General features: G+C 68.0%; 4 protein-coding genes across 5 annotated transcripts; 1 reads left to right on the top strand and 3 right to left on the bottom strand.

Annotated features, from left to right (window-relative positions):
* Positions 1–936: 936 nt before the first annotated feature.
* On the top strand, positions 937–5,295 carry LOC121167001 (nuclear receptor subfamily 2 group F member 6-like; the record flags this gene model as incomplete). The annotated part of the gene is made up of 3 exons (XM_040996346.1): positions 937–1,031; positions 3,593–4,234; positions 4,978–5,295. Coding segments are annotated over 3 exons (1,009 nt in total), but the record flags the coding sequence as incomplete, so codon positions are not given.
* Positions 5,296–6,651: 1,356 nt separating this feature from the next.
* On the bottom strand, positions 6,652–8,876 carry LOC121167000 (occludin/ELL domain-containing protein 1-like). The gene is made up of 7 exons (XM_040996345.1): positions 8,868–8,876; positions 8,617–8,781; positions 8,023–8,185; positions 7,439–7,688; positions 7,108–7,273; positions 6,969–7,022; positions 6,652–6,862 (listed from the first exon to the last, which is right to left on the bottom strand). Exons 1-7 carry the CDS (start codon positions 8,874–8,876, stop codon positions 6,740–6,742), a joined length of 930 nt encoding a protein of 309 aa, XP_040852279.1. The 3' UTR covers positions 6,652–6,739.
* A 421-nt stretch (positions 8,877–9,297) lies between these two features.
* On the bottom strand, positions 9,298–12,167 carry LOC121167002 (vesicle transport protein USE1). 2 transcript variants are annotated; one of them, XM_040996348.1, is made up of 8 exons: positions 12,033–12,153; positions 11,750–11,799; positions 11,232–11,310; positions 10,972–11,124; positions 10,441–10,450; positions 10,140–10,167; positions 9,832–10,006; positions 9,298–9,540 (listed from the first exon to the last, which is right to left on the bottom strand). In XM_040996348.1, the coding sequence occupies exons 1-8, from the start codon at positions 12,132–12,134 to the stop codon at positions 9,358–9,360; spliced, it is 780 nt and encodes a 259-aa protein (XP_040852282.1). In that variant the 5' UTR covers positions 12,135–12,153; the 3' UTR covers positions 9,298–9,357. The 2 variants fall into 2 exon arrangements, with proteins under 2 accessions (XP_040852282.1, XP_040852281.1); XM_040996347.1 differs by lacking the exon at positions 10,441–10,450 and having other exon boundaries at positions 10,140–10,158; positions 10,947–11,124; positions 12,033–12,167.
* Positions 12,168–13,831: 1,664 nt separating this feature from the next.
* Positions 13,832–21,737, bottom strand: LOC121167003 (unconventional myosin-IXb-like). The gene is made up of 15 exons (XM_040996349.1): positions 21,429–21,737; positions 20,993–21,168; positions 20,033–20,131; positions 19,757–19,933; positions 19,496–19,537; positions 19,012–19,123; positions 18,852–18,925; positions 18,466–18,658; positions 18,245–18,373; positions 18,036–18,141; positions 17,721–17,852; positions 16,762–16,885; positions 15,585–15,721; positions 14,824–14,951; positions 13,832–14,744 (listed from the first exon to the last, which is right to left on the bottom strand). Exons 1-15 carry the CDS (start codon positions 21,502–21,504, stop codon positions 14,338–14,340), a joined length of 2,112 nt encoding a protein of 703 aa, XP_040852283.1. The 5' UTR covers positions 21,505–21,737; the 3' UTR covers positions 13,832–14,337.
* Between the last annotated feature and the right edge of the window lie 442 nt (positions 21,738–22,179).

Genomic DNA, 22,179 nt, shown 5'->3' with positions numbered 1-22,179 from the left:
CCTGGCCAGGCCGTGTCCCTCTCTGGGCCTCTCCGATTTTGCTGGCCGGTTGGATGCCAGGAGGCCCTCACCCCCACCCTGCCCAGCCCCCAGGCTCAGCGTTTGATAACCAGGGTTTAAGCTCATAGGAGGCCAGGAGGGCTGCCTGGGGGAGGTGGCTCTTTAAGTGGGAAGGGTATGCGGGGTGAGCTGGGATCACCCAGGCAAGGCAGGAAGTAGGCTTGGGAGAGTCCGGGCTGGGGGCAGAAGGCAGCCGTGGAGGGTGAGGGAGAGAGGCCTGGGCAGGGCTCCAACCGCCCTGGAAGTGGAGGCCAAAGGTTCAGGGCCTCCTGGGAGGTCAGGCGCCCTGCCCCCAGGCCGTGCCGCCCTGGCTGGCCCCGGGCCTGGCCGGTTCCACCCGACTGCTCGGTTGGTCCTCCCACTGCTGCCCCGCTGCCGGCGCTTTGTTCTGCAGCCGCCCGGGCCGGGCACCGCCCCCACACCCTCGGCAGGTGTCTGGGGGGCGGGTAGGGGGCTCCCTTAGTCTCCCCTCTCCCGTGCACAGCCCCCAAGGGCTGCCTGGAGGAAGTGTCCTGGGCCGTGACAGGGGTTGTCCTGCACAGAGGGGCTTAGCTGTGGGCCCTTCCCGAGGGTCAGGAATGCCTTTGTCCTCTTATTCGCTGGGTATTAACGCAGTCCACCTCGGCGTGCGCCACGCGGGGACTCCCCGAGCAGCTGAGGCCCTGCCCCACCTCCTGGGTCTTTGCAAACCTTTGTTTAGGGCTACCTTCTTCTGCTCAGGAGCCCCACTTCTGCTCACCAGCTGAACTCCTATGCATCCTACAGAACCCACTTCCCAGCACCCTCTCCCGCCGCCCTGGAGGCCAGCTGTCTAGCTTGGGGCTCCCTTCTGGAGGAGTGGGGGGCCCTGACTTCTGTGTCCCCCCCACACACCAGGTCCAACCGTGACTGCCAGATCGACCAGCACCATCGCAACCAGTGCCAGTACTGCCGCCTCAAGAAGTGCTTCCGAGTTGGCATGCGCAAGGAGGGTGAGCACTCAGGGCCGCGGGCGTGCGTGGGGTGGGGGCAGGCGCCGGCCACAGTCACGGCCAGGCGCGGGGCGGGCTCTGGCGCCGGCTAACCTCGTTACTGCCCCCCTCCTCCGGCCAGCAGCCCCCGGGGCAGCAGGCAGCCGCTGGGGGAATCCAATTATGGCCAGGGGAACGGGGCAGCGGGTGGCCCAGCTGCTGTGCTGGGGGGGGGTCAGGGTCCACCTGCCCCCCTCTCCCGCCCCCTGCAGAATGAGGAGGCGCTGCTGGTTTTTTATTTGAGCGCTCTCTCTCTGTCTAGCCCTGCCTTCTGTTTGCCTAAGGCAGGGACTGGCTGAGGGAGTCACAGGGCACTGCCCTCGCGCTAACCCCGGACGCCCGAGGGAGGGCATGGCCCAGGGCAGCCTGGCATCCCAGTCTGCCTTGAGTCTCTCTTACTTTCAGCCTGTACTGTTTTTGAGAAATGTTGTGTATCTGGAAGGCAAAGTTAAGAGATCTTCCGTCTGCTAATTCACTCCCCAAGTGGCCACAACAGCCAGAGCTGAGCCAGTCTGAAGCCAGAAGCCAGGAGCTTCTTCCTGGTCTCCCACGCGGGTGCAGGGTCCCAAGGCTGTGGGCCGTCCTCCACTGCTTTCCCAGGCCACAGGCAGGGAGCTGGATGGGAAGTGGGGCAGCCGGGACATGAACCTGTGCCCGAATGGGATGAGGCTGTCATCGGTAGCGGTGGTTTAGCCTGCCACGCCCCAGAACAGAGTGTCCTCACCAGGCCTCTGGGAGAAGCTGGGAAAGTTTGTTCTGAGTTGCTTGGAAGTTGCTGCCTTTGGCTGCTTGAAATTCGGGGTGACTCGCATGTCCTCCCACCCCACTTGTGCTTGGATGCCAAGAGCCGGGGTCCCGCTGCATCCTGCCGGCGGAGTCCCACCTTAGTACAGGCTGACTCTCCCCTGTGGGGTTCCGATGTCCCTCCTCCTCCAGGAAGCCCTCCTGGTGGGTGATGCAGGGCGCTGGCACACACCAGGCGTTCCGGAAGGGGCTGTTGGCCAGCTGTTCCCCGGGCAGCTTGTCATTTCACAGGTGGAGCAGCTGAGCATCCAGGGCTGAGTGGGGAGGCTTGTGAGGGGCCTGGGCTGAGTGGGGAAGGAGAGGAGGAGGAGGAAGGGCTGGGGACCGAGCATGTGCAAAGGCCCTGGGGTGGGAGGTGGCGCCGTGGGGCTGCTCTGCCTGCCCTGCTGGCGCCCGCCTCAAGGGAGGGGAGGGTGCTGGCTTGACCCTGCCTTCACCCCGGCCATGATAAGGCTGGGCATGCCAACTCATTAAGGCTCATTAATTAGCCTCTGCTTGGCAGGCTGCCCCTTCCTTCCCGCCTCCCCCTGCCTGGCACACACCCGCTGGGCAGGCAGCCAAATGTGCCTCGGTTTCCCTCTTGTCTGCTTGCCTTGGGTGCGGGTGGGAGTCCCACAGCCCTGGAAAAGTGCCCAGGCCATGCCCTGGGCCAGGAAGTGGGCCTCAGGGGTTAGGGTCAGGGTTCAGGGGCACACAGAGGGCGGGTTCAGGGGCACACATGGGGTTAGGGTTCAGGGGCACACAGGAGGCAGGGTTCAGGGGCACACGGGGGCAGGTTCAGGGGCACACAGGAGGTGGGGTTCTGCGGTTAGGGTTGGGGTTCAGGGGTTAGTGCTAGGGTTCAGCAGCGCGCAGGGCATGGGATTCAGGGATCAGAGTTGAGGTTCAGAGGTGCGTAGGGGGAAGGTAGGTCAGGGGTTAGGGTTGGGGTTCAGGGATGTACAAGGTGCTGGTTTCAGGGGTTAGGGGTGTTCATGGGTGCGCACGGGGTTCAGGGGTTAGGGGTGTTCATGGGCGCGCACGGGGCGGGGTTCAGGGGTTAGTGCTAGGGGTCAGGAGCGCACAGGATTCAGGGATCAGAGCTAAGGCTCATAAGTGCGCACGGGGCGGGGTTCAGGGGTTAGGGGTGTTCATGGGTGCGCACGGGGTTCAGGGGTTAGGGTTAGGGTTGGGGTGTTCATGGGCGCGCACGGGGTTCAGGGGTTAGGGGTGTTCATGGGTGCACACGGGGTTCAGGGGTCAGGGTTAGGGGTGTTCATGGTGCGCACGGGGTTCAGGGGTTAGGGGTGTTCATGCGTGTGCACGGGGCGGGGTTCAGAGGTTAGGGGTGTTCATGGGTGCGCACGGGGTTCAGGGGTTAGGGTTAGGGGTGTTCATGGGTGCACACGGGGCGGGGTTCAGGGGTTAGGGGTGTTCATGGGTGCACACGGGGTTCAGGGGTTAGGGGTGTTCATGGGTGCACACGTGGCGGGGTTCAGGGGTTAGGGGTGTTCATGGGTGCGCACGGGGTTCAGGGGTTAGGGGTGTTCATGGGTGCGCACGGGGTTCAGGGGTTAGGGGTGTTCATGGGTGCACACGGGGTTCAAGGGTTAGTGTTAGGGCTCAGGAGCGCACAGGGTTCTGGGTACAGGGGTTAGTGTTAGGGCTCAGGAGCGCACAGGGTCTGGGTACAGGGGTGCGCTCTGACGGCCGTCTCCCCCCTCTCTCCATCCCCGCAGCCGTGCAGCGTGGCCGCATCCCGCACTCGCTGCCCGGCGCGGTGGCCGCCTCCTCCGGCAGCCCCCCGGGCTCGGCGCTGGCCGTGGCAGCAGCGGCGGCCGCAGCGGCAGCAGCGGGAGGCGGCGGCGGCGGCGGGGACCTGTTCCCGGGGCAGCCGGTGTCGGAGCTGATCGCGCAGCTGCTGCGGGCCGAGCCTTACCCGGCGGCGGCGGGGCGCTTCGGCGGCGCGGGCGCGTGCGGGGCCGGCGGAGCGGGAGGCGGCGGCGGAGCGGGAGCGGCGGGCGCCGTGCTGGGCATCGACAACGTGTGCGAGCTGGCTGCGCGGCTGCTCTTCAGCACGGTGGAGTGGGCGCGCCACGCGCCCTTCTTCCCGGAGCTGCCGGTGGCCGATCAGGTGGCGCTGCTGCGCCTCAGCTGGAGCGAGCTGTTCGTGCTGAACGCGGCGCAGGCCGCGCTGCCCCTGCACACGGCGCCGCTGCTGGCCGCCGCCGGCCTGCACGCCGCGCCCATGGCCGCCGAGCGCGCCGTGGCCTTCATGGACCAGGTGCGCGCCTTCCAGGAGCAGGTGGACAAGCTGGGCCGCCTGCAGGTGGACTCGGCCGAGTACGGCTGCCTCAAGGCCATCGCGCTGTTCACACCGGGTGAGCGGGCGTGCCCTGGGGCGGGTGGGGTCCCCGAGTCCTCCTTCCCGGGGTTGGGGACCCAGAGCGCGCCCGAGTCCTTCCCAGGGGGGTGGGGACCCAGAGCGCGCCCCGAGTCCTCCTTCCCAGGGGGGTGGGGACCCAGAGCGCGCCCCGAGTCCTTCCCAGGGGGGTGGGGACCCAGAGCGCGCCCCGAGTCCTTTCCCGCCCCCCGACTCGCAGGCAGCGAGGGACGGGAGTTGATGTAAACCAGGCGATTCTTCCTTTCCCCACGTGCCACCCCCCAAGGACCCCGAGCCGCGCGGCTCCCCCGGCCCTGATGGCCGCCCAGGCGCCCTAATTCCCTGGGTTAGGTGCGGGGCGGGGGGGAGGAGGTCCCAGGCACCCCACTTCGGGGCTTTCCGACCAGACCCCACCTCCCAGGGTGGGCAGTGGGGTGTGGGCGTGGCCCGGCTCCGTCCTGCAGAGGCCGGTCCCCCTGCTGGCTCGCCAGCTGCCCAGCCTTGCCGTACTGCTGCGAGTAGCAGCGCCGAAGGCGCGGGCTCAGCACAGGGGCTCCCCCTCAGCCCCGCTCCTGTGATCCGCCTGCGGGGGTGGGAAAGGCCCTGCGCCCACGGGAGGCCAGGGGGGCCAGGGACCCGCCCCAGGCCGGGCACTCGGCGAGGTGGCTCGGACACATAGGGCTGTGCCCGCCTCCCGCACCCCCAGCTCTGACCCGGGTGCTCCTCCGTCCCGCCCCCCAGATGCCTGCGGCCTCTCGGACCCCGCGCACGTGGAGAGCCTGCAGGAGAAGGCGCAGGTGGCGCTGACCGAGTACGTGCGCGCCCAGTACCCGTCGCAGCCCCAGCGCTTCGGGCGCCTGCTGCTGCGCCTGCCCGCCCTGCGCGCCGTGCCCGCCTCCCTCATCTCACAGCTCTTCTTCATGCGCCTGGTGGGCAAGACGCCCATCGAGACGCTGATCCGCGACATGCTGCTGTCGGGGAGCACCTTCAACTGGCCCTACGGCTCCGGCTAGCGCCCCCAGACCCGCCTCACGGGGTGCGCCCCCAGGCCCGCCTCACGGGGTGCGCCCCCAGACCCGCCTCACGGGGTGCGCCCCCAGACCCGCCTCACGGGGTGCGCCCCCAGACCCGCCTCACGGGGTGCGCCCCCAGACCCCCCTCTTGGGGTGCACGGGGTTGAGGGACAGGAAGGCTGCGGGGTGCGCCCCCCGACGGGGCGGCCACAGGGACCAGCCCCTCCCCCGCCTCCTCAGTTTTGTTTTTAAGAGAGACTGTGAAATGTTTTGTCTTTTCTGTTTTTTAAAAATGATCATGAAACCAAAAATGGACTCACTGCTCCAGCCACGAGTTGGTCGGGGACACCGCACGGGCTCTTGTTTGGGGGCGGCTCCTCCCCGCCCCCGAGCGCAGTGTGATGGACGAAGGCCTGGCGTCCGGACCCGCGGGGGGCTGCGTGGGGGCCAGGCAGTGCGTGATCCACGCTGGACACCACACGATGGCAAATCCAAGCCAAGAATAAAGATATTTCCTACCTGTGCAGGCCGCATTATTTGGAGGGTAGCGGTGGGTGAAAAGGGGGGACCCCTTGCTTATGGGGCACCCTTTACTCCCAGCTCTTGGCGGAATATTCTGGGTCTCAGCTTACTCCCCCAAGTGTGCGTGGACAGGCCGGACACCTCACAGGAAGTGAGTCCACAGGAAGTGAGTCCTCCCCCTGCGTGAACTCTGGCTTGGCCTCGAGCCGGATCGAGCCACGCCTGAAACCCTCGGGCGTTTACATTCCGAGATCCCAGACTTCTGCCGCGTGTCCTTGTGAAATGGGGGGAGAAAAAGCCACCCCCGAAAGCCCCCGAGTCCGTGGAGTTGGCGCTGGGGGTTACATGTCAGCAGATACAAGCTGTCCAGCAAAGATGCCCCATGGGGTGGGCATCTGGCTTCGTGGGGGGATATGTGGACGCAGGCTGCAACCCCTGGATCCCTGCCACTCTGGGCTGGCAGTGCTGCAGCAGTGGCCGAGTGGCCTGAGCTGGGCGCAGGCCGGGTGGGGTCTTACTGGAGCAGCCTCAGCTGTCCCTCCAGGGTGACTGAGCAGCCGGACTCCTAATCGCCCTACAGAGCCCCACCCAGAGTGCCCCTCTTGGTGAAGGTGGTGTTGTAAAGACTTGGGGATGGAGAACGCCCCTTCTGGCTGACCCCAACACTGCACCTGGTGCGTTCTGCGGCCAGGGCTGCCCCCAATCCTTCCGCAGTGGGATTCCGGCGTTCTCATGGGGTCCCTGACTTTCCTGACTCCCCGATGCCGAGCCCACGCCCTTTGTCGGAGACGCCGGGTGCCGCCCACCTCTGGGGACAATGCCGAGCCCCTGAGTGCCCTGTGTCGGGGAGGGCCAGCAGCTGTATACAGCAGGTGCCTCATACGCGTTTATTGCACTGGGGCACAGTGAGGCGGGAGGGTCCCGGGGGCTTCCTGGAGGAGGGGGCCGCCAGCCGAAGCCCAGCTCGCTCAGAAGTACACGGAGCCCTCGCTGTCCTGCTGCTCCTGGAACTTGCGGATCTGCCCCTTGAGGTGCCTCAGTTTCCCCTTGAGGTAGCGGCAGCGGGCCTGCTTGTCCAGGAGGCCGGGGTCCTGCGTGGGGTGAGAGCCGGCGGGCGCCGGTGGCGGTCTGGCCCTCCCTCCCCGTCCCGCACACGGGGTGCAGGCGCCCCGGCCTTGCCGCCCGCCCCCAGCTCACCGTCCGCTTCCTGTCCAGCTCCGTCCACACGCGGGCCGCGGCCTGGGCCTCCCTCTGCCGAGGAGGAGGAGGAGGAGGCTGAGGCGGGAGTGTGGGGAGGCCGAGGCAGCCAGCCGGGGTGGGGGTCCCCGGCACTGACCTGGCTGCGGGGAGGGGGCAGGGCCGCCAGCAGGGCCTCCAGCCGCCTCAGCCTGGCCTGCACGCAGCCCAGCTCCTGCTGCAGCTGCAGGAACTCCCCGTACTGGTCCTGGAACACGGCGGCGTAGCGGGTCCGCTCCCTCTCGCTGCTGATGGCGGGGTACTTGCTACGGAGGATGAGGGGGGCTGGGGAGTGAAAGGGCTGACTCCCCCATGCCCCCCAAATGCACCTGCTGCAGTACCCTCTCCGTATGGCCTTTTTAAAAAAAGAAAGCCAACTGGCAAGCTCTTATACATCCGTGGAAGCCCCAGCGTGATTGCCCCTCACTCACAGCTCGTAGTCAGGCACCGGGTCGGGCCTGGGGGTGCGCCTGGCTGGGGGGGCTCCTACGGGACTTGGGGCGCCCCGTGGGGCCCGGGCAGGCAGCTCATCCTGGAACACGATCTTCCTGGGCTTCACGGCGTGGGCTCCGAGGGCGTGGGGGGCGTGGGGGGCGCAGGCCTGCAGGGCGCGAGGAGCCGGGGCGCTGCAGGAGCTCAGGGTGTGTGGGGACCCAGGAGGTCCCAGGCCCCCGCGTCCCACTCACGGGGTCCCACTCACGGGGTCCCACTCACGGGGGACCCACTCACGGGGGTCCCACTCACGGGGTCCCACTCACCGGGGGTCCCACTCACAGGGTCCCACTCACGGGGGTCCCACTCACGGGGTCCCACTCACGGGGGTCCCACTCACGGGGTCCCACTCACGGGGTCCCACTCACGGGGGTCCCACTCACTGGGGTCCCACTCACGGGGTCCCACTCACGGGGGTCCCACTCACGGGGTCCCACTCACGGGGTCCCACTCACGGGGGACCCACTCACGGGGTCCCACTCACGGGGGTCCCACTCACGGGGTCCCACTCACGGGGTCCCACTCACCGGGGGTCCCGGGCCGGGCGGGTCGGGGTGCGGGGTGCCCCGGCAGCCCCGGGCCTTCGAGGGGCGCTCCCGGACGGGCATGGGCCTGTGTGGGGGTCCCGGGGCCGGGGGGCGGGCCCTGCGAGGTGGGGCGGGGCCACCCCGGGGCCGGGGGGCGACCTGGGGACACGCAGCAAGCCACGCCCCGTCAGGCCCGCCCCCAGCACGCAAGCCCCGCCCCCGTTCGCAACAGGCCACGCCCTGAAAGCAAGCCCCGCCCCATTCACGACAGGCCACGCCCAGCAATCCCCGCCCACCACGCTGAGCACAGCAAGCCTCGCGCTCCGCCCCCAGCTCATCTCTGCCCAACCAGGCCACGCCTCATCCAGCAAAGCCACGCCCACACCTCCCTGTGAGAAGCCACGCCCCGACCCCGCCCAATCGCCCTAAGCCATGGCCCCGGCTCCGCCCCACCCAGTCAAGCCACGCCCAAGCTCTAGTTGCACGCCCATTGGCCCTCGGCGGCCCCACCCCCCAGCAGCGGCACCGGGAAGAGCGGAGGGTCCCCGAGCCGTGACGTCAGGGCGCCTCTCCCCGCGCGGCGGTGTCACCTGGCCCAGCGTCCGGCTGTCGGCGGAGGCCTGCGGGATCCGGGCCGAGCGAGCGCTGCGGCGGATGCGGCCCGCGGGGTCAGGCCGCCGGGCGGAGGGCACGGGGCGGGGCCCGGCTCGGGGCGGAAGCGGCCCTCGCCGCCCCGGCCTTGCGCCGGGCGTGGCCTGGCGGCCGGAAGCAGCCCTGGGTGGGCGTGTCCGGGCGGGGCGGGGCCCGGCGGGGGGCGGAAGTGCCCTCCCCTTAGCCGTGCTTGGTGCATGGACCCGAGTCTGTGTTTATTCATCCTTTATATTTTAAGAATGTTGATGCCATTCCAGGCCCGGTGCCCTTCTCCTCGGTCGCCGCCCTTCCCGCCTCACTTCCCGGGGGCGGGTGGGGGCAGTGGGAGCCGGCGGGTCCAGGGGGTCCAGGGGGTCCAGCAGGGGCAGGCGGGTCCAGGGGGTCCAGGGGGTCCAGCAGGTCCAGGGGGTCCAGGGGGTCCAGCAGGGGCAGGCGGGTCCCGGGGGGTCCAGGGGGTCCAGCAGGAGCAGGTGGAGCAGGCGGGTCCAGGGGGTCCAGCAGGTCCAGGGGTTCCGGGGGTCCAGCAGGGGCAGGCGGGTCCGGGGGGTCCAGGGTGTCCAGCAGGGGCAGGCAGGTCCAGGGGGTCCAGGGGGTCCGGGGGTCCAGCAGGGGCAGGCAGGTCCAGGGGGTCCAGGGGGTCCGGGGCGTCCAGCGGCGGTCAGAGAAGGCCCCAGCCGTCCTCACTTGAGCTTGGGCATGATGCGGATGAAGAGGATCATGCTGATGAAGATGAAGCAGACCACGATGAGCATGGCCCAGAGCAGCCAGTTGACTGACTTCTGCGCGTGCTGCTCCAGCCGCTCCGACTCCGTCTTGAGCTTCTCCAGGCTCTGGTCGGCCATCTTCAGCGAGTGCGACAGGGTCTGTGGGGGCATGGGGTGCTCAGGCCCCTGGACCCCGCTCCCCGGCCTGCAGCCCCCCTGGACCCCGCTCCCCGGCCTGCAGCCCCCCTGGACCCCGCTCCCCGGCCTGCAGCCCCCCTGGACCCCGCTCCCCGGCCTGCAGCCCCCCTGGACCCCGCTCCCCGGCCTGCAGCCCCCCTGGACCCCGCTCCCGGGCCTGCAGCCCCCCTGGACCCCGCTCCCGGGCCTGCAGGCCCCCTGGACCCCGCTCCCCGGCCTGCAGTCCCCTGGACCCCGCTCCCCGGCCCTTACCTGGTTGTCCTTCTTGATGACGCTCTGGGCGGCCAGCGTGTTGCTCTTGAGGCTCCGGGCCAGGCCCAGCATCTCCTCGGCTAGCTTCTCCTGTAGGGCCTGCTGCCGCTGCAAGACCAGGTCTAGCTCGGCCGCCGACTGCTTCTCATCAGCCGCCCTGGGTCCCGCAGCGCCGCTGCCCAGCCGGAGAGAACAGAGCGACACGTCCCCACGGGGTCCCCACTGCAGCCGGGGTGGGGGTGCCCCCAAGGAGTGGGGTACGGGAAGACTCCTCCCCTCCACCCTGCCCCAGGCCTGAACCCACTCACCTCCGCCTTCGCACGTCCACTTCTGGTTCTAGAAGTGAAACGGCCCAGACAGGAAAGAGCAGAGGATGAGGTGTGCTCTGGTGCCTGGCCCGCAGGCTCCTGACAATGCCTCAAAGCCCTAGTGCCATGCCCGCTCTCTAAGGATCCTCCAACAGCTTCGGCCCCACTCTGCCCCCCCCAGGGGTAACCTGGAAAACTGACACCCCCTCCGGACCTGCAGGGGATGCCAAGCGGGAGGGGCTGAGAGGGATGGGGCAGGGGGAATGGACACTGGATCCTGTTTTGGCCGAGGGCGACTCACCAGCTGGGTCCTGGGGGGGAGAAGGGCAGAGGTGTGAGGCTGGTACCCGGGCCTGCATGCCCCACGTCTCCCACCCAGTGACAGGGCACCATGCTGCCCACAGGCCCAATGGCCACCTGTCTGCGCCAACGGAGGAGTGGGAAGGCAGGGTCCTGGCAGCAGCCTGGCAGCGTGGCACAGTGGGTAAGGCCACTGCCTGCAGAACTGGCAGCCCACAGAGCTGCTGGCTCAAGTCCCAGCTGCTCCACTTCCCATCCTGCTTATGAGCCTGAGAAAGCATCAGAGGACAGCCCAGGGACCAGGGCACTCCGTCTGAGTCGGCCACGTGGCTGGCACGGACCTCACCCTCCCCCTGCCACTCAGGGTCCAGGTCAGAATTGGACAAGGTCGGACTTGAACCAGGCTCTTGGAGAAGACGGCAACCTCGTGTCCCACGGGACTGACCACCAGCACCAATGCACATGGCCCGGCCACCAAGCGTCCCTGTCTGCTGGCCTCCCACCCGCCTTCCGCGAGGTCCCCGGGCCGCACCGTGCCCAGCAGCTCGCTGCGCATCTCGTCAGTGTAGCGTGCCCGTGACTGCAGGTGCACCGTCCTGGTGGCCGGCACGCGCTCCCGGGCTGTTGTGGGCACGCGGCCCGGGGTCAGGAACTGGTTGGCCAACGCCTTCTCGGACGGCGAGGTCTGCGGGGAGCGGGGCATTGCAGGGGTCACGGCGGGGGGCCGGGGAGGCTGGGGTGGCGTGGGGGCTCCCCCTGCTCCCTGCTGCCCTCCACCTGCGTGGGGCTCACCAGCTTCTCGGCCTGCAGCAGGCCTCTCAGGAAGTCCACCTTGCGTGAGTACTCGCCGAGCACCTCGGACGCGGGCTTGCTGGACGGCCAGGGCAGTTCAGCGGTGAGAAGGCGGGGGACCCGAATCCGGGGGACCCCCAACTCAGAGGCGGGCTTGCGGGGGGACCCCACGGCAGAGGCGGGCTTGCGGGGGGACCCCACGGCAGAGGCGGGCTTGCGGGGCTTGCAGGAGGACCCCACGGCAGAGGCGGGCTTGCGGGGACCCCACGGCAGAGGCGGGCTTGCGGGGCTTGCGGGGGGACCCCACGGCAGAGGCGGGCTTGCGGGGGGGACCCCACGGCAGAGGCGGGCTTGCGGGAGGACCCCACGGCAGAGGCGGGCTTGCGGGAGGACCCCACGGCAGAGGCGGGCTTGCGGGGCTTGCGGGGCTCGCGGGGGGACCCCAGCTCCGGAGGCAGGGCGCTGGGCGGCAGGGACAGAGTTGGGGGCCCGAGTCCGTGGGACCCCCACCCACCTACCTGGCCTGAGCCTTGAGGGCCTGCAGCATGTCCTCCAGGGCGCCCACGTACTGCGGGAGGGGCGGGGTCAGGAAAGGGGCGGGGCCAGGAGAGGGGTGGGGCTGAAGGCGGCGTTACAGGGGATGGGCCGCGGGGCGGAGCTACGATGGGCGTGGCTCGGGAGAGGGGCGGAGCTACTCTTGGGACGGGGCGGCACCGCAGGAAGGGCGTGGCCAGCGCGGCAGCCCCGCGGTCCGGCCGCCCCGCAGCCCCCGGCGGGAGTCGGGCGTCCCGACACACACACCTTCTCCAGGCGCCACTCGTCGGGGTCCCGCCGCTCGGCTGCCATCGCCTCGCAGCGGCACAGCAGGCGCACCAGGTTGAGCTCGAGCCGCGACGCTGCCATCGGACAACGGCTTACCCCTTCCGCAGGTGCCATCTTGGAGCAGGGCGGAAGTGCCTCCTCTTGGCTTCCTTCCGGGCGATTGTGCCCGGATCCCTAGACCCTTTATGGGGAGCGGAAGTACTCTCGTTTCCGTTTTAACCAGTGGTCTCTGTGTGACACACCAGTGTGCGGGAGAATTCCGTCGGAAGCGGGAACTGCGGCTTGAAGGCCTCCTAGGACGGGAAAGGGCGAGGAGGCCGATAGGGCCATCTTTACTCAGGGCGGCCGCGCTGGCTTTACCCAGGCAGATGTCCTCCGGCACCGTGCCCCCGGCGCACCGGGTTCCGCCAGGCTGGTCCTGCCTGGCACCTCGGGGATCCGGGTTCCCGCGCCCTGGCGCGGCCTTGACCCCGTAGCCCGTCTGGCCGAGGGGCTGGTCAGAGTGATGGGGCCTGCTACGGAGTCTGGGGTGGAGACCAGGCCCAGCCTGCCCTGCAGGGACCCATCCCTGGTCACAGCCCGCCCTGCAGGGACCCATCCCTGGTCACAGCCTGCCCTGCAGGGACCCATCAATGGGGGGCACAGCCTGCCCTGCAAGGACCCATCCCTGGTCACAGCCTGCCCTGCAGGGACCCATCCCTGGTCACAGCCTGCCCTGCAAGGACCCATCCCTGGTCACAGCCCGCCCTGCAGGGACCCATCAATGGGGGGCACAGCCGCGCACCACCGGGGCCCCAGGCCCATCAGTGGGGGGCACAGCCGCGCACCACCGGGGAGGCCCTGCCAACGCCCTGGGCGGGGTGAGGTGGGGACACTTCGGTGGCTGTGTGGCTTTAGAACCCCACCTCCCAGCATGTCCCCCTTCGTGTCCTGCTGACCATAACCCGGGATGGGAACGGGCGTGTCTGTGGACAGCACCCCTGCTCCTGGCTCTCCCGCGGCTTGGGCCTGGCCCGAGCCCGCCATCGCCTGCAGGCTGCTCCTGGTGCCAGAGGCTCCAAGGGCGAACCTGGGGGAGGGGACCGAATGCGGTGCATTTGTGTCGCCAAAATCTTCTTTGAGTGTGACATTTTTGAAAATTTGCAACAGATTTTGAAAGAAAAGAGATATTTTGCCTATTAGTTGACTTCCCATGTGGCCACAGCTGACCAGGAGCCAGGAGCCTCTTCCGGGTCTCCCACGCGGGTGCAGGGTCCCCAGGCTGTGGGCCGTCCTCCACTGCTTTCCCAGGCCACAGGCAGGGAGCTGGGTGGGAAGTGGGGCTGCGGGCGTCCCAAGCTGTGGCTGGGTGGGCCATGTACCTGGCATCTGAAGCCACGTGAGGCCAGGTGGACCATGCTGCTCCCCAGGCTTGGGGGATCTTTGTAGGGGTTTAAGTGTCAACAAAGGGAATCCAGAAGTCTGCAAAATGGAACTAAATTGGCTGTTTTGAAACCTGTCTGCGTTCCTGAAGACACAGTTGTTGGTAAGGCTCCCAGCCGCTGGCTCGCTCCCTGATGACCATCGTGGCTGGAACTGCACATGACAGCAGCCTGGAGGGATCCAGCTGTGGCCGCAACCCGCAGGGCCCTCAGCTGGAAGCTGGACCTGCCCCCTTCTGGACCTCGGGCTCGCCCCCCGTGGTTTGACCACCCCCGGTGCTGCCCCAGCCCTGTGGACAGGCCCGTGCAGGGGCGCGTGTGTCAGAGAGAGGGGTGGCGGCAGGAATCCCACAGCAGTGCGTCGCGAAAGGCGAGTTTTATTTCACACCTTGGTTCCCTGCCAGCCCGCGAGGTGAGCTGGGTGGCCTTCCAAGGTGGCTGCCGTGCACCCGCAACGCTCTCCCCACCCATGTGTCCGGGGTCCCTGGTCCCATGGTCGGTCGCACGGGATGGGCAGTGCCTGGGGTGGCCTCCTTGCACCTAACTCCTGGCGCTTCAGGGACGCAGCGGCCACTTCCTCCGGGTCCTGCCCTGTGCCGGCCAGGCGGCGCCGAGCGCCAATTGGAGACAGAGTTTGGGTCTTTGCGGCCACGGTACCGTCCTCCTCTGCCCCCCATGGCTGGCACGAGGATGCAGGCGCTTGGTGGCGAGGCTTGAACATGCGCCAAGTCCAGCTGCCACCAAGGCTGTGACAGCTCAGTTATGTAAACCACGAAGAGGCGCTGGGCAGCGCCGGCCGGGCCTGAGCAGGTGCACCTTCTCCAGTGGCGCCCGGAGCCTGTCCAGGTGCCTCCCTCGGGGGCTCAGCCGGGGGCCTGGCCCGGGGAGGCGGGCCGTGGCAGGCAGTAGAGCGGCGGGTCGGAGTACCTGCGCCGGGCCGGTGTGGCCGGCCCTGGCTGCTCCCGCAGCGCCTCCAGGGCTGCCTGCACGGGCAGCTGGGCCCCGGGCGCCACGTACAGCGAGTGCACCAGGTCCGGCCGGCGGGCGGGCGGCTCGCGGCGCCGCACGGTGGCGACCACGCCGGCGGACAGGTGCGAGGCCAGGCCCGGAGGGAGCTTGATGTTGGCGGTGGGCATGACGGGGGTCCGCCGGGGGGTCTTCGCTCGCACCGTGACGAAGGAGGCCGGCCTTCGGCGGGCGGGGGCGGCCGCCGGGGGAAGGGGGCTCGGGGCGGGCACCCCGGGGCGGGGGAGCGCAGGCGCGGGGGGCCCTTTTGAAGAGAGACGCGGGGTTACTGCAGGACCCGGGCCCCGGGAGCAGGACAGGAGCTGGCTCCCCTCAGTACTGACCTTCGGGGGCCCCGCGCCCGGCCCGCTTCTCCAGGAGGCTCTCGGTGCTGGCCGAGGTCTCCGAGTCTGCGTTCTCCTCGTCCGAGCCCCGCGGGTCCAGCTCAGGCAGCCGGTATGTGATGTCCTCCCTGTGGGCGAGACGGGCACGCTGTGCAAGGCCGCCCCGGGGGAGGACCGGCTGGGGCGGGGCGGGAGGCTGTGCCCCCACGGGGACTGCCCAGTCCCGGCCTGGACACCTCGGGGTGCGCCGCAGGGCGGGCCTGGCCCACATGGAGCTGCTGACCGGGGCCTGAGCTCAGGCTGCCCAGCGACCTGGCCCCCGGAGCGCGCTGGCACTCACTTTACTAATCTGTTACTTGGGGCAAGCTCACCCAGATGCTGGGTCACTCCCCAAGTGTCGGCCATGGTCAGACCTGGGCAGGGCCGGCACGCCCTCGGGTCTGCCAGGGGATGTTGGGCAGGGGGCACGGGAAGCCGCGGCGGAAACGGACAGGGAGTAGGTGGGCAGGATGGGCCTGAGCTAACACAGCTGATGTCAGATGCAGGTGAGCTGGGCAGGAGTGACCAGCAGCACCGGTGGGCGGGGCGAGCCCGGGGTGTGGCGGTGTGGGCGGGGCCAGGCGTGGTGGGCGGGGCTGAGCACAAGGGCGTGGCCGTGGTTATGCGTCATGGGCTGAGGCTGTGGACAATGGGTGTGGTCATGCGCCATGGGTGGGTCCCGGGGGCGTGGCTGCAGTGGGCGGGGCCGAGCGGGCACTTGCTTTTCCTCCTTGATGCACTGGATGCGCTCCATCAGCAGCTCCTTCTCGCGGTCCTCGTCGCCGTCCCCGCCCGCCGCCTCCTCTTCAGGCAGGGCCTCCAGCTCCTCCAGGCTGCCGGGCTCCTTGGGGCTCTTGCTCTGCAGAGAGGGCGCAGTGGGCTGAGCGGGCAGGGCCGGAGGCGGCGTGTGCACCCCAGGGGGACGTTAGTGGTGTTAGACTCAGTGGGGACGCAGGGCTGGACGGTCAGGCCATGCGGGGCTCTCGGGGGGCCGAGGGATGGTCAGGCCATGCGGGGCTCTCAGGGGGCCGAGGGACGGTCAGGCCATGTGGGGCCGAGGGACGGTCAGGCCATGCGGGGCTCTCAGGGGGCCAAGGGACGGTCAGGCCATGCGGGGCTCTCGGGGGGGCCGAGGGACAGACAGGCCATGCGGGGCCGAGGGACGGTCAGGCCATGTGGGGCCGAGGGACGGTCAGGCCATGCGGGGCTCTCAGGGGGCCGAGGGACGGTCAGGCCATGCGGGGCTCTCGGGGGGGCCGAGGGACAGACAGGCCATGCGGGGCCGAGGGACGGTCAGGCCATGTGGGGCCGAGGGACGGTCAGGCCATGCGGGGCTCTCGGGGGGGCCGAGGGACAGACAGGCCATGCGGGGCCGAGGGGCAGTCAGGCCATGCAGGGCTCTCCCCTGTGACCTTCTAGGGGCCGGCGGGACGCAGCATGCAGGTTGGTGGACATGCAGCATGGACACCACGCCGGTACATACCAGGACCCCCTCATAGGGAGACGAGAACCCCAGTTTGAGAGGCCATGGCTGGGGGGAGAGACGAACGCAGGGTGACCACGTGCCCCACCCAGGTCACGAGGCTGAGCCCCCAGGGAGCCCAGGACCTGCTCCTGTCCGGCTCCCGGGGGTGGGGTCCAGGTCAGCTAGGGACAAGACGGCCCCGCTGACCCCAGCCGCCCCGTCTGTCCTTCTCGGAGATAGAAGGTGTGCGGTCGGGCCCAGGGCTACGACGGGGGGTCGGGAACCCATGTCTGAGGTTGCCCGGGAGGACGTGGGGGAACCTGATGTTCCCTGCAGGCCACACACCTGCCAGGAAGCACCTGCTCCGGCCGAGCCCCCGCCCACCGCCGGCCACGCCCACACGATGCCCCGCCCACCGCGGCCACGCCCCTCACCGCGTTCTGCCGCAGCAGTGACAGCCTGCGCACGGCGATGCTCTCGGCCGCCTCCAGCTGGCTGATCTCCTCCATCTTCACCTTGTACTTGCGCATCTGCTCCTTGATGAGCATCTCCACGCACCTGCGAAGGGCGGCCAGGCGGTGATGGGGCTGGCCATGGGCAGCCCCCGGGGGCAGCAGCTGGGGAGGGCTGGAGCGTCCCCAGGTGCAGTGATCAGCGTGGGCTGGGACACCGCGGGGTGCCCTGTGAGGGCGCCACTGCCAGGCTGACGCCGCCCCTGGCCCCTTGCCAGCACGCTGGCCCTGTAGGCTGGAGCCCCCTAAGGAACACACACCCCAGAGGAGGCGGGTGCTGCAGCACAGGGCTCCGTGACACCCAGCTGGCCTTGGCAGGAGCCGACTCCTGCTGCAGCAGGCCCGCGGGACGCGGTATGCACCCACGCCACCAGAGGGGCCGCTCCCATCACTGGCCCAGGTACCAGCTGTCCTTTTAACTGAAATCATTCATTCTCACTACTTTGTCACAACCCTAAGTTGTCGCCGACACCACTTCTGCCACACTGGGACCCGCAGTTCCTGAGCCCCACATGGCGGGGTCAGGCCTTGAACACAGCGCACTCCTGCCAGCTCTTTAGCCACCGGGACAAATGCCTACCCCTAGCCTGCTTCCTTTGCTAAGAGACTTCTAGGCAGAAGCTGCTGGCCCCCACTGCGGGCTGCCCGGCCTCTGCCCTGTGAGGGTCTTGGACCCCCAAGGGAAACCCAGAAGGCCCTGTCTGCTCTGGAGAGAGGGGAGGACTTCCTGCAGGGCCTTGTCCCCTCCTAGGTGTGTGTCCCCACAGGGGAAGTGCTCAAACAGACCCACACCCCCCAGTCCCGGCAGGAGCAGACCACAACCAGGGAAGGGAATCCACTGTGCCACTGGTGCAGCCCCCTGGCCTCTCCTGGGCACTCACGTGGTGACCTTCAGCACGTCCTTCATGCTAGTCAGCGGGTCCGAGGTGTCTGGGCAGCGCAGGAGGCAGGGTGCGAAGATGATGGCCAGCGCCCCCGGCGACATGCGGTTCACGTCTTCCAGCAGAGCCACCCTGCGCAGCACCACCAGGGGGCAGGGGTCAGGGGGCAGGGCGCACGGGGAAGGGAGGGAGCCCTGGCCTAGAGAAGGGAGCCCTGGCCCCCGACCCCCAGCTCGCTTCTGGGTGAGAGACCACAGGTGGGGGGAGAGGTGCTGGGGCGAGTGCGGGGCCGTGCGGGGAGGGCCGGACACTCACTTCACCAGGTGGAAGATGAGCCTCTCCAGGGAGTTGTGGTTGGCCTCGGGAAGGTGCTCCAGCAGGGTGTAGATGGCGGCTAGCTGCTCCTGCTGCTGGGGCAGCTCTGGGGACACAGGAGCTTCCTCAGTGCCCCCCACCTGGATGTGGCTGCCCCCTCTGCTGCCCCCTCAGGACCCTCAGTCCCCCAGGCCCCATCCGGCGCTCACCCACGGCGCGAAGGAAGTCGCTGTACTGGGCGAAGGTCATGAGCGGCTCGGGCAGCTCCCGCAGCCACTGCTTCAGCACGCCCGTGATGGCGTGGATGGGGAAGTTGTCCAGGTTCACGGCTGTGGGGTCTGTGGGTGGTGAAGCTGGTGAGTGCCCTCCGTGTCGGGGGAGGCCCAGCCTGGCTCGACCCCGCCCACGGCCCCGCCCGCAGCCCCTGCACCTGTCTGCAATGCCTGGCGCAGCTCCCGCGTGCGGTTGGCAGCGCCCGACTTGCGGTAGAGGCCCTCGGTGTAGAGCCCGTGCATCTCCACGTGCTCCAGGAGCTTCTCCAGCACCACGGGCACCGACACCTTGTCGCTCGTCAGGCTGTCCACGCACACGCCAAAGTGGCCTGGCTCGGCGCCTGGCTCACTCTGTGGGCATGGGGACAGGCAGCTCAGGGCCTGGGTGGGGCTTCCGTCTGCCAGGCATCTTACAGGGAGTGGGGCCGGTATCCTCAGCTCTCCTCCCCTCACCATCAGGACCCACAGGCTCACCTTGCGCCCGCCCTCCCCCAGCCCTCTTCTCCTGGGCCATCTGGAATGTTCCGGGGCCCCAGGGGCTCACCTTGCGCCCGCTCGTGTAGGAACAGTAGCTCTGAACCTTGTGCACACACTTCTTGTGACAGGTCATCTTGCACACTAGGAGGTCACAGGGCAGGGCTCTCAGAGTGCGCCCCTCCTGAAAGGCTCCCCTGGGGTGCGGGAGGGCTGGGCTGGGCACTCACCACTGCACAGCAGGGCCTTGTCCATGAGCCAGATGTAGGAGAGGCACTGCTCGCAGGACTGCGGGATGCTCACCTGGTAGCTGGCGAACACGTGCCCATTGTGCTCCTGCACCTGTGGGGCCGGGGGAGGGCGGGGGGCTGAGCCGGGGTCACGGGCCCCCAAGCTCACACACACACAGATATGCAGGGGTTAGGACGGGGCTGAGCCGGGGTCACAGGCCCCCAAGCTCACACACACTCAGATATGCAGGGGTTAGGAGGGGACGGGGCTGAGCCGGGGTCACGGGCCCCCAAGCTCACACGCCCCCAAGCTCACACACACACAGATATGCAGGGGGCGGGTCAGGGGTTAGGAGGGGACGGGGCTGAGCCGGGGTCACAGGCCCCCAAGCTCACACACACACAGATATGCAGGGGTTAGGACGGGGCTGAGTGGGGGTCACGGGCCCCCCACGCCCTCAGACACCTGCTTGTTCCTACTCACAGCACGCTCCTGTTTTCGCTTCTTCTTCTGCGCTTTGCTCTGCTGTGGGGAAGGCAGAGGACTTCAGCGCCAAGCTGGAGCTCCCTGGGGACCTGCACGCCCCTCCTTCCCCGGGAATGGGCCACCCAGCCCTCCAAGGGCCCTTGGCCTGTCCCAGTGAGTACCCTAAAAATTAATATTCTCAGCCAGGAGGGGTGGGCGTGACACTCAAGGCAGCCAGGGGCGTGGCCTGGTGGGGTGGGCAAGGGTGGCGCTGCCCACCTTGGCGGGCTCCAGGTCGTTCTTGGTGGTGTAGCCGCGCGTGAACTCGTCCAGCAGCGACTGGAAGAGGTTGAGGACCAGGTTGGTGTCCGTGTGGCCCCGCTCGGCGGCCAGGTTGCCCACGACGATCTGATAGTTCTCCATCAGGTCCTTGTAGCCCACGTGTATCTTCCCGTTCTAGGGCAACAGCGGGGCCCGTGATTCCCCACAGGCAGGGACGGGGCAGAGCAGGCACACAGCTCGGGGGCACGGTCCCGGGGCGGGGGCTGCACATACGGGGACGGAGTACATGGTCTTAATGTTGCTCCGGAACTTCTCGGTGGCTTCGATAAACAAGCTCTCAATGGGAGTCTTCTGGGAACGCAGATCATTTATCTGGAAGGAGAGAGGCTAGGTGAGCCCACGCACGGCTTGGCAGGGCGGCCAGCTCCTGGGGGACATTGGGGTGCCTCGGCTCACCTGCTCTCTCACACCCTGGGCCCTGGCAGTCAAAGACTCCACAGCACGCCTGACCCCGGGGGCAGTGCACTACGTAGCTCCTTGGCCCTTGGCCCCCGGCCCCAGTCCTGGCCACCCCAATGCCCCAGAACTGGCCAATGTCCCCGAGGAAGAAAGTGCAAGCTTTGACAGCTTGTGGGAAAGGACATTAAAACGCATGTAGAATCACACGCACATATATACGGCTAACAGGAGGGAGAGATAAACTCCAAATGCCCACGTCAGTCAGGGCTGGGCCTGACTGAAGTCCCAAGCCTGGAACCCCTTCTGGCTCTCCCACGCGGGTGCAGGGTCCCCAGGCTGTGGGCCGTCCTCCACTGCTTTCCCAGGCCACAGGCAGGGAGCTGGATGGGAAGTGGGGCAGCCGGGACTCGAACTGGGCCCCTATGGGATGCTGGCACTGCAGGCAGCAGCTTTACTTGCTGTGCCAAAATGCCAACACCCCCTCCCCGCTGGAGCTGCAGGCTCTGGCCACAGCCTGGCCCATTTGGGGTGTCAACCAGCAGACGGGAAACGCCATTCCATCCTTTGGCGAAGAGAGGAATCCCTAAGGAGCCATTTGTCTTCTGGCAACTGTAGGGCACCTGTTGGCTGCAGCAGCCAGGGCACTGTGCAGGGGCACCACAACCTGTCCTCCCAGCTCCCTGGAATCCAGACCTCACAGCTGAAGGAAGTGGGAAGCAGGGGCTCTGCACCCCCACCCTCCCCGGCCCAGTCCCCGCCCCCAGGAGGCCGCACCTTGTTGAGCAGGAACTCGTCCAGGTACTTGAGTTCGTTGGCATTGGTGATCTTGCGGAACACTGACTCGCGCCACTTCTCGGACACGGTGATTTTGCCCACCTTGAGGTTCCGGTTCTTCTTCCCTTTACCCCCAGGCTCCTTGGCGTGCTGGCGGTGCTGCTGGCCCGAGGGGGCTGTGCAGGGACAGGCCAGCTGGGGTGTGCGATTCGGGGACAGGTCTACCCTGGGGTTGGCCACCCCCCACCCTGGTCCTGGAGACCCTGCTCTGCTGGCTGGAGGGGCTGTGCAGGACATGGGGCAGCTGGGGTACACGTCCCCAGGGCCAGGTCAGTCCCTTCATGGCTGTGCCCTGGGGTCAGCCACCCCACATCCTCCACGCTGCACCCTGGGGTTGGCCCCACCCTGGCCTGAGGCCCTGCTCTGGCAGACCCACCTTCTAGGCTCTTCTTGGTGGAGGTGGCATCTGGTGGGCTGAGCCCGGGCACCGTGGGCTCTGCCGCCTCCTCCATGCCCTCCAGGCTGTACTTCTTATCCTTGGTTTTATGCAGGAAGAGTCGCTTAAACGTGGATCTGTGCGAGGCGGGGAGGAGGAAAGGAAAGAGGTCCCTTGGGGCTTTGCAGAGACAAGGGACTGCGGAGGGCCACGGGGCCCGCGCTGTAGAGCAGGGACCAGCTTACGGCCTTCCTGAGAAGGGATGGCAGGGACAGTGTGGCGCGGGGGGGCGGTGCCTTGGGCTGCTGCCCGCAACGCTGGCATCCTAGGGCACAGTCCCGCTCCCGGCTGTGGCGCCTGCACTGGATGGCCCAGCAGAAGACCTGGGCGGCCTGCCCCACCCTGGCTGTCGTAGCCACTTGTGAGTAAGCCAATGGAAGGAAGATCTCTCTTTGCTAGCACATACAAGAATCTGGTCTGGGAACACCTCAGACAAAGTTTCTTTAGGGATCTCCCCAATCGAACTGCCGGACTCAGAACCCTAACCATGAAAAGACAGAGGACAGAACAAGTCAATCAACCACCTCAGCCATATGTTGGCAGTGAAAAACTGGGCAAATGGAGACTCTATGATGGACTATGTCAATCAGTGGATTCTTCAACGACCTCATAGTGCTTGGAGTGGCAAGACTGGCAGTAACTCAGAACTGTTGAACTATCAAAACCACTTGAGCAGGACCCTCGGAGCATG

Source organism: Ochotona curzoniae, unplaced genomic scaffold (genome assembly GCF_017591425.1).
Source record: "Ochotona curzoniae isolate NIBS_2020 unplaced genomic scaffold, NIBS_Ocur_1.0 patch284, whole genome shotgun sequence".
NCBI lineage: Eukaryota > Metazoa > Chordata > Mammalia > Lagomorpha > Ochotonidae > Ochotona > Ochotona curzoniae.
This window is presented reverse-complemented; position numbering and strand designations above follow the sequence as displayed.